This window comes from Rhinopithecus bieti, unplaced genomic scaffold (genome assembly GCF_001698545.2).
Source record: "Rhinopithecus bieti isolate Rb0 unplaced genomic scaffold, ASM169854v2 scaffold_1070, whole genome shotgun sequence".
NCBI classification, from domain to species: domain Eukaryota; kingdom Metazoa; phylum Chordata; class Mammalia; order Primates; family Cercopithecidae; genus Rhinopithecus; species Rhinopithecus bieti.
Window position 1 is genome coordinate 3771406 of NW_016803844.1, and position 14202 is coordinate 3785607.

Consider the following 14202-nt stretch of genomic DNA (forward strand, 5'->3'; position numbering starts at 1 on the left):
GAATGAATGAGTGCCCAGAGAAGGGGGAAGCCCCTTATAAAACCATCAGATCTTGTGAGAACTAACTCAGTATCATGAAAACAGGAAGGAGAAAACCAACCCCATGATTCAATTATCTCCACCTGGTCCTTCCTATGACACGTGGGGATTATGGGAACTACAATTCAAGATGAGATTTGGGTGGGAACACAGCCAAACCATATCTCTTTGAGATCTATTTCTAATTTAAATAGATACTTATACTGTGGAAACTAAAGGTAAAAGTAAAAAAATTCATTTTTAAAGTGTCATTTTTCTGACCAACGGAAAACCCAAGTCACAGCAGCTTAAAACATATTTAGAAGCAATGCATGCCATCCAGAATTCTGCTGACTCAAATATAAAACATAGTTAGGTCCCAAATCATAAATGACACATTCTGCATTCTACAATTTGATGATATAAGCCTACCATGCTTTCAATAATTATAAAAATACACTGAGTCTACTTTTTTTTTTCCAAAATCAAACTTCTCCTAAAAAATAATAAATCACATTTATTTCCAGAACTGCATGTAATGTTCAATATGTACTTCATAATTTAACTTTTATAATCATCTTACAACTGAGTGTTCTCGTTATGTTCATTTGAAGATGAGGAAACTGAAGTTTAGAAAGTTGAATCACTTGCCTCAGAATAGAATTTGACTCAGGGAGCCCAGATTCTGAGCCTGTCTTGTGATTCTCCATGTTATTCTGCTTGTAAGTCCTTGCCTGCTGGATTGGATTTAGTAAAAGTGTAGTCCCTTTAGTGCTGCACTGTCCAATATGATTGCCATTAGCCAAATATGGCTGTTTAAATTAAAATTAATTAAAATTAGATAAAAATAAAAATTCACATCTTCATTCGTAGCAGTCTCATTCAGACGACTCAACAGCCACATTTGGCTACTGGCTCCTCTGTTGTGTAGCACGTATTGAATATTGCTATCATCCCAAGAAAGTTCTATTGGACAGTGCAGCTTTTGAGAAGAAAACAGATTAAACTGGAGCCTCCTGACTCCATACACATGCTTGACTATAAAAATAATAATAATAATTGGCTTCACATGGCAGATGGAAGGTAAACAATTGTCAGAAATATAATATTTACTGAGAGAAGACAGGCATGTAGAGATAATTTAGAATAGCTCATATCTCAGCACAACTACTTGAATGTACAAGTAGAACAAAACAAAGCTAATAAGTATTTGAATTGACATTACTTTCCAAAAGAATCCTAAATTTTTACCAGTAAAATTAAGTCTATTAATAAATGTTGGTGCATTGCAGCTAAGAGTTTAGCAAGCTTGATTTTTAAAAAGCCATAGTTGAATGACAGTGGCTATAGAATGAGTAATTAAAAAAATCAAATTCAGTATTTACAATATTGTTGTATTGTATGTTTGCTTGTATTTTATTGTCAACTTACCATATATGATATATTCAAGTATTACACAATGATCAAAACAAATTCTTTCTAAAATACAACCTTAAGACCTATTGCTTAAGCTTGGGTTGTTTACATTTTTCAGCTAATTTAATGGTTCACTGACTATAGTTTTGCCTGAAGAAATTGTCTTAAACAATTTTTGGGAGTGACATAATATGAAGAACGGGTAAATAGATCTAGATTCCAGCACAAGGTTCACCTGATTAGCCACAAGACCTTTGGCCTGGTTTTCTTAGATGTAAAATTATAATAGATATCTGCCAGGTCAGCATTACAGGGCTGTGTATGAAACAGATTTTTTGAAAGGACACTGAAAGCATTTTGCAAAGTGTAAACTTCTATAACATATGGGATATTACAATTATCATGCCTTTGGTAAACGTTGGAAGAGAACAACATGTAGTTTCATTTCTGAACTAAGACGGAGGGTTTTAGGTTCTGCCAAGCTTGAGGCTGCCTCCTCTGACTAAACTTGATGACATATTTACATACTTTAAAAAACTGCCATAGACGTCTGTCAAAATTAGCATGCACTCTTCATTCCCTCTAAAATATAGATTTGGTGACTGGGCGCGGTGACTCATGCCTGTAATCCCAGCACTTGGGAAGTCCGAGGCGGGCGGATCACGAGGTCAGGAGATCCAGACCATCCTGGCTAACACGGTGAAACCCCATCTCTATTGAAAACACAAAAAGTTAACAGGGTGTAGTGGCGGGTGCCTGTAGTCCCAGCTACTCGGGAGGTTGAGGCAGGAGAATGGCGTGAACCAGGGAGGTGGAACTTGCAGTGAGCCCAGACAGTACCACTGCACTTCAGCCTGGGCAACAGAGCGAGACTCTGTCTCAAAACAAAACAGATAGATAGATAGATAGATAGATAGATAGATAGATAGATAGATAGATAGATTTGGTTTATTCCCAAATAGTATTCTTACTGTTACAAGTCCTCTGCCATGAAATCAGCAAGTGCAACAATCCAGTGATTCTGGTCCCAGCATTGCTGTGCCTCCCTTGGTAACTGGGGATAGATGGGGAGAATTCTGCAATTCTTTGCAGTTCAGGGTCTGAAAGCCAGATGAAGCTAATGTCCTGGGGTAAGGGTGGAGAGGTGAGTACTCTGACATATTTCCTGTTTTCCTCAGAGCAAAACAATGGACCCATGGTTATATTATAACCCTTCACTTTCTAGTACTACATTTGGGACTCTGAGGAGCAAAGATTTTCCTCTTTTTCTACACACCAAAGCGAACAAGCATGTTTCCTCAATAAATGAGCTTTAAGCAAGGGGGTTTGTCGCCCTTACACATGTATTTTCCTTAGGATATATAAGCTTCCTCTCTTAGGGAAGGGAAAATACAGATTTTAGTGCATCTTAAGAAAAAGTAAGAATGATCACAAAGGTTTAAGATTCCAAGTAAGGAAGTTTCCTGAGAGATTCCATAATGCTAGGCTTCCCCTAATATTTTCTAAAGGATGCTCTAGGGATTAAATAGAATGTTCTTCAAAGAGTGAGGCTTCTTTAAGATTCTTGAAGGGGTCATAAATTAAGGGAGTTGAATTATATGCCCTGAGCAGATCATCTTGCCAGTCATGACTGACAATATGTGAGCAGAGGAGAAAGGATGATTCTGTTCCCTGAACGCCCAACCCCACCACTTATTTTGGCTTATTTCTCCTCAGATTTCTCTCCTTATTATCTCTGATTCTTGGTACAGCAGGAGGAGAAATTCTCATTTCCCCTTCATTCAGTTCTATAAATCCACTCATCAGCTCTCTAAAGAATCAGTTGTCTGAGCATAAGTCCCAGCAAAATTTGCTGAAATGGCCCTTATAAATCTCTGATCCCTTAATTATAACATTTCCTCTTTTCAAATATATGTTTCTATGTACTGACATAAATACATTATTGGAATTCTCATTTTTCTAGTCAATACACAGTCTGACATGACAAGCAAACAATGCTCTTTAAAACACTGATGAGAGTATCATTTCCAGAAATTGTGGACCTGATCTAAAAATTGACTCTTTCCAAAGAACGTGCCACTCTTTTCACTGATTCTCTCTGACTCATGCAAGCTTCACTATAGATTAGTTTTGATCGAATCATTTTCCAAGCAATTTATTCTGAAGCTAAGAGTATTATTAAAATTTTTTTTTTTTGGCTGCAAATATCACAATATGCTGAATAGATCTAATGTAAACGTTTGTAGTACTTTTGTTAAACATTCTGTTTAACAACAATCCCTGAACTAGCCTGGTTGAATCCACTCAAACATTACCAAGACCTTTCACAGGGTAATTGAAGAATGCTTAGCAACTCTCGTGTAAGAAAAAGAACTCAGAATGAATATGTCTCTTGTGTAGGTCAAAACAAATGTCAGGGCCAATGAAAGATGAAACATGATGATGGAGATTTGAAATGAAGGACTGGGGCAACAGGTGCTTGGCATGAAACACTGAAAGACCGGAGAGAAGTGCTGTAAGGTAGCAAAGACAGCACTCTTCCTGAGAGTAGACAAAGGCCAGCCTCAGGCTTCTCATCACCAGAGAAACAGATCTTATGCACAAAGTAGTTAGAAGACACACTGAAATTTGGAACACTTTTTTTGTCTAAACAGGTCACACCCAAAGCCCCAAGGAAACAACAGGAATCTATCCAAATACGCAGAAACAAATACAATAGTTTTCTCAATGTGGTGAAACAAAGGAAAACTATAAACAAAACAGATGCAAGGAAAGAACACTAAGATTTCTAAACACTCCCAATGTGAAAGATGCTTTAATTGACAAGTTCCCTGCTTTCTTTCTTTAACTCTCATTACAACACTATGAGGTGGAATTTTCTTCACCATTTTCAAGATAAAAAATCTGAGTCTCAGAGAGTCACCCAGACTGTAGGTGGTAGGCCAGGCATTTGCACAGAGAGCTTTTCTGATTTCACAATTGCACATCACTCTATGACATATACTGAGTCAATGACAGGTGACTTGTCCTTTTCGACATTAGGTTATCTATTTGACCATTACGGAATAATGCCAAAGAAGCTTGAGAGACTTAAATGTGAAAAGGTACTATGTTACTTTGATGTACTATTTTAATAAATAACTTATGCACATTTGCAGGCAGACATTCAAGTGTGATGTTCAGATATCACCTCTGTCACATTTTATATCATTTAGATGTTGTAGTTTCTGGATGGAGCATTTTATTTATTTATTTATTTTGGGACAGGGTCCCTCTGTGCCACCCAAGCTGGAGTGCAGTGGCGTGATCATAGCTCACTGCAGCCTCAAACTTCCAGGCTCAAGGGATCCTCCTGCTTCAGCTTCCTGAGCAACTGGGACCACAGGCATGTGCCATCAAGCTTTCTATTCTATTTTTCATCTACCAGAATCCAGCAAACTTCATATATTATTTTCATTACTATTGAGGACTTCTAGGAATAACTTTGGTATTTTACTTTTTGTTTTAAATTTTTGTTTGTCCATACCTCAAATAATAATCTAATCAAGATGATCCAGTATACAGTTAACAAAATGATTAAAATGTCCGTAAAATGTCAAATAAAGACGAAAACATGTGAATGTGTTGATCTGAAAATATGTAGAGGGTTCAGTTAATTTTTAAAAAAACACCAATTGTACTTTCACATCATCCCAAATATCACCTCCTCTAAAGATATGCTCAAAATTTATAAAGTGAAAATTCAATTATTTAAGGTGAAATTTAGTGTGATAAATATATGTATAGGTGTATTAAATTTGTACCTAAGTTATCATTATCATTCCATATCAAGATCAAACTACATTTATCTATTTTATATGGATACAAATAAAATAGATATGAACTTAAGCATTTATCTTTCCTTTTAAGATATAAACAAAATAGATATGAACTTAAGTGTTTATCTTCCTGTTTGGGATATAAATAGAATAGAATTAAACTTAAGTATTTTTGAAAGATTTCTTTGTATCTACAATATAACATGTAGATTAAGTTGTATCATATTACCAACAGTTAGTAACAGATGAGGTGATTTTATAAATTGCAGTAGGGAGAAAGTAATAGTGGGTTTTATGGCCCATATAATTCCTTTTAGGGTTTGGCCAGACTAGTGACTAAATAAGTAGAAGCTTATAGAATTAATTAAGATTGTATATATACTATTAAATGTCTATTTGAATAGGAATGTTTGGTTAAGAAAGAGGTGATTAAAAAAAGTCAGCAGGACATCCTCATCAAGAGTGATTAATAAGAACCACAGCCATGGGCAAGCGACCTTAATGGAAGACATGGTGTCCCCTGTCCAGATATGGACTTCTCTGATGCAGTAGGGACTTTCCCAATGGCCTCAAGATATAGATGATCATATGCCTGAAGGGATGCACTGATGGAAGTATAACCTCTCCACTGGCAAGAAAAAAGTAAGGCAGTATTAACAGGACACCTAGACCTAGAGTATGCCAATATAAGTTCCTCAGTCCTTCATAGATTGTGTGGCCTATTTTTAGTCCAGGCAACTGCCTCTTTTCCCTTCTACTTATCATCTACCCTATGCATACTGGGAAATGTGAGAAGCAGCAGTTTCTGCTTGGCCAGAAAAATAGGTTTAAATCCATTTATTGTCTCTGGCACAACCAACATGAAAATATGTAAGTAAGATCTGCAGTAATTTTTTAGGCCATGCAGCAACTTTTGGTGAACATCAAGCTAATTTGTAGGAATTTTTAATGTGGGAATTAATCTGTATATGTCTCAGTGACATCCAACCATTAACTAGTGTATAATGACAGTCTTTGTGTTAACTAAATATCTCTGTTACACAAAGTTTGCAGAAAGCTAATGTGCTGTTCTGAACACATACTATTCTAATATCAAACAGTGAAAAAGCTTTCAGTAGAAATGCAAACCATATACAAATATACACAAAAGAACCCTTAAAGTCTTCACCTCAAAACTCTTGGTTACAACACTCTGTGCGCTTCCCATCCCCATAATTGTTACTGGTTATTTACCTTGTTGCAAGTACTTAAAAATAAAATTTTGCTTAAGAAGAAAATTCATCATGAATTACTATTGCCTTTCTAATGATTTATCAATATAAAAAGTTGGAATTTGGCAAAATGATTATAGAAAATTTATTCCCAGCATCTTCCTTATCTTTAAGTCATTTTACACCCAAGTGGCTCTCCAGGATCCCCATGCGTTATTTTCATTTTCACCCAAACATACAGTGTATTTCTTGTCATGAAAGCAAAACCTTATCTGTTCCTGTCCCATCCCTTCCTTTCTCTCTGCAAGATGATAGATGAATAAAAATTATTTCAGCAAATAACTGTGAAGAATTTAACTGCATATCGTGCTACCATCTCTTGGTAACATACCATTAATTAGATTAGTGCTTCTCAAATTGTAGTAATCATCAGCATCACTACAGGGATACTTAACACACAAGTTGCTGGGCCCCACCCCCAGAGTTTCTCATTCAGTAGGTTTCAGGTGAGGCCCAAGGATTTGCATTTCTAAGTTCCTGGATGATGCTTATGGTGCTGCTCCTTTAAGAACGGAGTTAAAAATTTAATACAGTATGGTAGATTAGGCAATGAGGTATCCGACTATTCAGCAGATTTGCTATTTCCCCTCATTTTATACCAGGTATAAAAAATTAAGGCCAGTCCAATAGCTCTGCCCTTAATAGAATATAAAAATGTTGTTTTAAATTTTTTTGCTTTGCATAACACAAAACAAGCAACATAAAACAAATATTTTTCCAAAGCACAAAAACAATTTTACCTGAACTTAATTATGACGCTTGTTTGTTGCTTTAATAGGGTTACCTAGAACATTTAGCCTTTTAAGATTTTGCCATAGAGCAAATTTTATCCCATATTCTTCTTCATGTGAACAGTTAGGTGTCTTCTGTCATTTCTTGTATATTCTTGCACACAAACACAATCATGCGTCTGTGTAACTTCTGATTCTCACAATTGGAGTAACACTATCGATCAGAACACCTAAAGTTCAATGACCCTAGACTGTCTCCCTTACAGAATAATTTTGGCATAGAGCAGCCAACCACCTAATAAATAAAATATCTGAAAAATGTCCATATTAGCTTAAATTTCTACCATTTTGTTGCACTTTCTTCAATTCACACTCAAAGAAATTAATACCTTTTGAATGAGTATCTATTTTTCTAAACAATCAGCTCATTTTCTTAATCACTTATTAATTATCCATTTGCTCTACGGCAAAAGAAAATATCACAGCTTCCATGCAAAGTGAATAATAATATTCTTGAAAGAATAGTGTTATATTTTGGTACACACAAGTTGAACAACTGTCACAATCTTAAGTAATACAAGTTATGCACATACTATGAGGTATGTTTAAATGTGGCATAATTTTGATGGATTAAGTATCTCTGTTTTAATAATTTAGTAGTACTGGTATTAAATGTGAAAATAAAAAAGGGAACTATTTAAAGACAAATTCTCTATGTGGAAAGATTCCTCAAACAGCACATCTTATGGAATAATAACAAGATTCAAGTATCATAAAAAGTTTGAAAAGAAACTTATTCAATATTTTTATTTAATATATTCAGAGGGAAATCATGATGAAAACACAATGCTTCCTATGCAGGTTTTACTGGATCGTATTATAGTATTTTTAGATTCCTAATTTCAATCATTCAATTGTTCTCTACACATTTCATCTCCAAAATTCTTTCTCCTATCATTATTTCTATATAAGTAGCAATTTAGTAAAAAACTCCATTCTTCAGTAAGAAAACTATCTTTGAAAGAAATAAAAGTGAAAATGTTGATGAAGGAATCTATAAATTCTGAACAATTTGCATTCACCATTATTTCATCAACTCTATAGCAATCATGTCCAAAATAAATAACACAATCAGTATTCCTTTCTTCACCCAAAATATCCCAATTTTATCTCACATGTCTGGCTAACTATGAAGCTATGTCTAACTTAAAACTATAAATTTAATATCTACTTCAAATATAAGAAACAAATGATTTCAATATTCTGACAATATTCATCTTACTCTTTGTTATATTTTAAGGCTATATCTCTAAACTGATTAATATTTCAATGTCAAGAATTATTACTACTTATTGGACTCAAAGTACATATAAAACCACTACATGTTTGGATGCAAAATATATTGATTATACTAATTTATAGTAAATTAAAAGTGTAAACTCCTTTATCCCACAGTTAGGTACTAATTATTCACTAATTAGTTTTTATTTTATTTATTTATTTATTTATTTTTTTGAGATGGCGTTTCACTCTTGTTGCCCAGGGTGGAGAGCAACGGAGCAATCTCGGTAATCAGTTCATTTTGATTACAGGTACACATGAATAAAATTCATGATTGGAACCATTATACCAAAAAGCCTCCTACAAGGACTTTTACATACTCTGAGCTATGCGAACTGAAAAGTAACAGTGGGATGGCAAGAACCAGCTTACAAAATAAATTCCTATTGAGTGTTTTTCATAGAAGGATGATAATTTTAGGTTTCTTACATCATATATTTCCAATCTTAATGAGAAAAAACTACTCTGATGATCTGACGTTATTGAAGTATTCTGAGAAAGAATTGCTGATGGCATTTAGTGAGCTACTGAATAAGAGATATCAAAACTGTATAAATTAGATATATTTTCCAAAAATAAGGTGATTGTGCAGAAAACTAAAGATTCATGGAAATAGATATAATAGCTTGGGTATTACTAAGCTCTATTCGTTATTGCATTAGTGCAAACATTTGATGATATGGTCCACAGTTCACCTGAAACCACCAAACACAGCATGTTTCATATCTCAGTTTTCAGTTACAGAGCATTTCCAGAGTTTACTCCTGTTCAGCTGAGATACAGTATTATGGTATCCTTCACACTGCACTCACAAAATCTATAAATAAAAACAAGGGCATCACAGGGCATCATTGCTCATAAAATGAATAAATCACTGATATTTAAATGCCTTAGAGTGTTCCTTAATGTAACAAATATGACAGTAACCCTACATATACATTTCTGTGTACATTGCCTTATACTGATAATGAAAGCTTATCTGCCATTATGTATGTATTCCTTACCTGTCAAGTTCTTCAATCCAAGTTCTTGAAGTCCAAAGTTTCCATCTTTTCTGTAGTTTAAAAATATTGCCAAGGCATATCGATCCTCATAAAGTTTCGTTCCACGAATAATGCGTAAATTCTCCAGAGGCAGGTAACGAAACTGATTAAGAGCCACTAACACGTAGCCTGTGACTTCTCGAACAGACTGAAAAGACACAAACACAAACAACTGTCTGTGTCATAAAGCTGATTTGTCACTATGTATATGTAGCAACTTAGATTAAAGTGAGTTATTAAACTCTAATTTTCAGTTTTTAGCTTAATACGTTTTCCATATCATATTCTAAATAATTGGCTCCGTAAAAAGATCACAAAGGGTTAAAATCTCGTTTGAACTACATGTTGTAGTTCTTTTAAACAGTTGTGAATGTGCTTATAGTAAAATAATGGATTTTGTTTATGAGACTTTCTGCATACCTGAGATTTGAAAATAGTTAAATGAATAAAGGTCTTGCTTATCAACAGACTCCAATAAGTTAAGGACACACAACCATCAGTCAGACTTTACATAAAAAAGCAAATTGGTGAGCATAAGTAAAACAAAGCCATGTTAGTTTGTAAATTGTAGGATAGATTTAAAAAGGCTTTATTGGTGTTTAGTGCTATATTTATCAAATAACAATTGCCCTGTACATCTCCAGGGAACACAAACGTAAACAACATGTATTAAAAACTAACTGTTGTGGCCGGGCATGGTGGCTCACACCTGCAATCCCAGCACTTTGGGAGGCCGAAGCGAGTGGATCATGAGGTCAAGAGATTGAGACCATTCTGGCCAACATGGTGAAACCCCATCCCTACTAAAAATACAAAAAATTAACCAGGTGTGGTGGCAGGCGCCTGTCGTCCCAGCTACTTGGGAGGTTGAGGCAGGAGAATCACTTGAACCCAGGAGGCGGAGGTTGCAGTGAGCCAAGATTGTGCCACTGAACTCTAGCCTGGTGACAGAGCAAGACTCTGTCTCAAAAACAAACAAACAAACAAACAAACAAAAAACTTGTTGGCTATAAATTCATTCCAATCACATTTTAATTTTACTGCCCACTGTTTAAATTTACCCATGTATAATGAGTTAATTATTTGAGGGTTTGTGAGACATTTTAAAGCAAAACTGTCATGAAGAAAGTCTGAGTTTCATCTAAATATTAAGTTTTTCAATAAAATGATGATAAATAGTTGTCACAATTAAAAAAACTAAAATGATACAAAATACTCAAGTATTTGATATTATTTTAACACCAATTTCATGTTATTCTAACTAACCCTTTTCATTTCAGATGCTCCAAGGCTCAGTTTTTGGTACTTTTTTCCCCCCTCTGTCTATTCTCACTCCCTTGGTGATCTTACTCAGTTTCAAAGTTGGTGATCTCCAAACATTTATCTCTATACTTTCCCCAAACTCCAGATTTATACCCAACTGTTTACTCACCATCCTTACTTGGATGTCTAGTATGCTTTTCAGATATGCCTATCAATGGCTGAACTCCTTTCTTCCCTCACCCCTCTGGCAGCCTTCCTCATCTCAGTTAAGGTTTTTCCATCTTTTCTGGCTTTCAGGCCAAAATTTCAGTCATCTTTGACTCTCCTCTGCCACCCTAAGTGTGATCCATACTATTTGTTCTACTTTCAGAATGATCAGAAATTCAACTACTTGTTATGTCATCCATGGTTCCCACCTGAGCCATCATCATTCCTCATCTAGATTATTGCAATAGGTCTCCCTGTGTCTATTCCTGATCCTTATGGTGTCTTCTAAATTCAGGCTAGCCAAGGTATTTTAAAGACATGAATCAAATTACAACACTTCAATGTTTAAAACTCTGAAACATCTCCTAAGTCACTCAGAGTAACAGACAAAATCCTTTTACTGATGCATCAAAATCTTCATGCTGTTCAGTGCAATAACCACTAGCCATATGTGGCTAGTGAGCAATTGAAGTGTAGCTGGTCTAAATTTAGATGTGCTGTAAGTACAAAATACACTCTGGATTTTGAAGATTATATGGTGAAATGATAACATTTGAGATAAAAATTAAAATGTATTATATCAGTTGTTTCTTTTTACTTTCTTATTGTGGCAAGACAAACATTTTAAATCACATTCTATGGCCTTACAATTCTATTAGACAGAACTACAGTATATGATCTAGTCATCAGTTCTCTTTCACATGAAAATTATAGTTCTACCTTAAATTGTGCATTATGCCCTTAAAAATCTGAGTTTCCCTTCATCTTGTTATCTTCTTGGCAAACTCCCTCACTACCTTCAAGTTTTTGTTCAAATATCTCCTTCTCAGTTGAGGCCAACCCTGATATACCTGTTGAACACTGTAGCCCCTACACTTCTACCTGCTTCAATTCTCATATTTTCCCCACTACTTCTTATCTTCTACCACATTATATCATTCATACATTTATTAGATTTAGTATTGGTAACCTGTCTCTCTTTTTCCCAGAATATAGCCCTATAAAGTCAAGCACTTTGGTCTGTTAACTTATGTGTCTCATGTGACCAGGAGAGTGGCAGTAAGAAACCAACAAGTATCACTCTTGTCCTTCTCTGGCCACATCCTTCCCCACTGTACAAAGTCTGTGGAGTGAAGAAAAAGGCCCATTTAGAATCTACACTCTCCCCTTCCAGACCCTGTGATCCCAGAATTTCCTTTGCAAATAACCCCAATTCTTTATCCAGAAACTGTAATGTCATCTTCCCCAGTTCAATCCCCAGACAGCAGCAGATTGTGCCACTAATGTGCATGTATTTAGGAAGGAATGGGTGGTCCAGGTGTCAATGTGTGATGGGAAACTATACAGATCCTGGACATGTAGGCTAGAGTGTCCAAAAACTTGCATGTAAGACCTCTCACAATATATGCTAGAAGTGGATGGAGGAGAGACTGTAGACTGGAGCCATTTCTCTCCATGCCAACACATTCCTGAGGACTCCACAAGTTCTAACATTGTACCTGGTCATCCAGGTTGTTATAAAGATATGTCTGTCAAAATGGGAAAATATAACATTTTATTTAGTAATCTCTAGTTGTTTTATAATAAACAATAAAATATGTGGGCCGCTATTCAGACTCTTTCCCCCCAGTCTCATAATTCTTAGGAATAAGCATACTGCAAATAATCAATAGAAGAGTAGAATCCCAATGGAGCAAAAGTGGAGAGGAATAGGCAAGGGATACATGGAATTACTCATGTCTGGCATCAAATTGGGAACTCTAAGCCACTATGAGTACTCCTAAGACAGTGAGTTTCTTGGAGTGAAGAGATAAATGCCTAGGACAATAGAAAAGAGTGGTAAAACTCAGCAGTGATATGCATTGCTTGTACACAGCAATTTGTTTAAAATTGCACCACCTGGAAAAGTCGGGCTCTAGGGTTCTATAATTCCTCCTTCAAACACTGTTCTAATGGTTGAACTGTTACCTCTTTGAGTGCCCTTATCTACCTCTTTGAGCTCTTCAAGAGAGACTATAAATACATTCTGACATCATATGGCCTAAAAAGTAAAATTCTTTCATTCATTATCACAAAGTTTTCTTTAAATGTGTATACAATAATTATTTAGTGATCTAGGTCACAATGATAAATGTGGTGATGGAGGATGTATTATGACTCTTTTGCCTACAACATGTCGTAAGATCCATCATTCCGAAACAGTCTTATCATTAGCTTCCATCCCACTCAGGAAGTGACTCTTCTTATCAAAAACTGTAAAAAGCCATTGGTTTATCTCGAGATGGAGAAACACATTTATAATGTCAACAGAGAAAGCACAGATGAAGCATACTTGGGTAAAAGAAGAGGTTTATTTGTAAAAGAGTAACATCATTAGTAATTTTTCAGTGTCACTTGGGATGGCATTTGGATCACATATTACCACAAGCTGCAAATAACCTGCAAATAATAAGGGCTCTAGAATGTGTGATAGGTATGAACTAAGAACAATGCTGAACACATAAAGAAGGACTAACTAATGCAGAAGAGGATGCTTCAAGTGCTGTTATCTACTAGAAAAAGTAAAATATAACTAAGAAGATTTTGTATTTGCATATTACTAAATATATTTATATTTGAATGAATTGTGCTGTAATATTTATATACTTCTCATTCCAGGTTGTGTATTATATTATTCTTAGAGACATGTGTCTTATCTTCATGGAAGGTCAGATTACAAGCAATAGGTACTCCCTTGTAAAGATTCTAGAACTGGAGGGATTTGCTGTTGTAACTGAGATTCTAGTGTCCAAAATAAGTCTCTGTCATTATTCATTCTGTTTATTATCCTTGCAAAATAGTATGCATAACTAAGCATTAGCCTAACAAATATCTTTTTATTATGTGAACTCTGGACATCATTCCATGTTAATGCTGAGAATGTATGTCCAAGTCATTTTGAACAAGGCCACCCATAAGTTGGTCCATAGTAAATTATTTTATGATAATGATAGTGAAGATCCTATTTATTTATTTCTTACACCCTTTCTCCAACCCAGAAAAATAATGTAAATAATAGAAAAAAAATATCATAGCAAATCTCTCAACCCAAGAT

The 14202-nt window shown here is 35.1% G+C and overlaps 1 protein-coding gene across 2 annotated transcripts in view; it reads right to left on the reverse strand.

The window, feature by feature from the left end:
- The window catches only part of ERBB4 (erb-b2 receptor tyrosine kinase 4), a 1212321-nt gene that overhangs the window by 569268 nt on the left and 628851 nt on the right, over positions 1-14202 (reverse strand). For both annotated transcript variants that reach the window (XM_017855612.1, XM_017855621.1), the window contains exon 3: positions 9600-9786. In XM_017855612.1, the coding sequence (XP_017711101.1) occupies positions 9600-9786 (187 nt within the window). The remainder of the gene's footprint in view (positions 1-9599; positions 9787-14202) is intronic.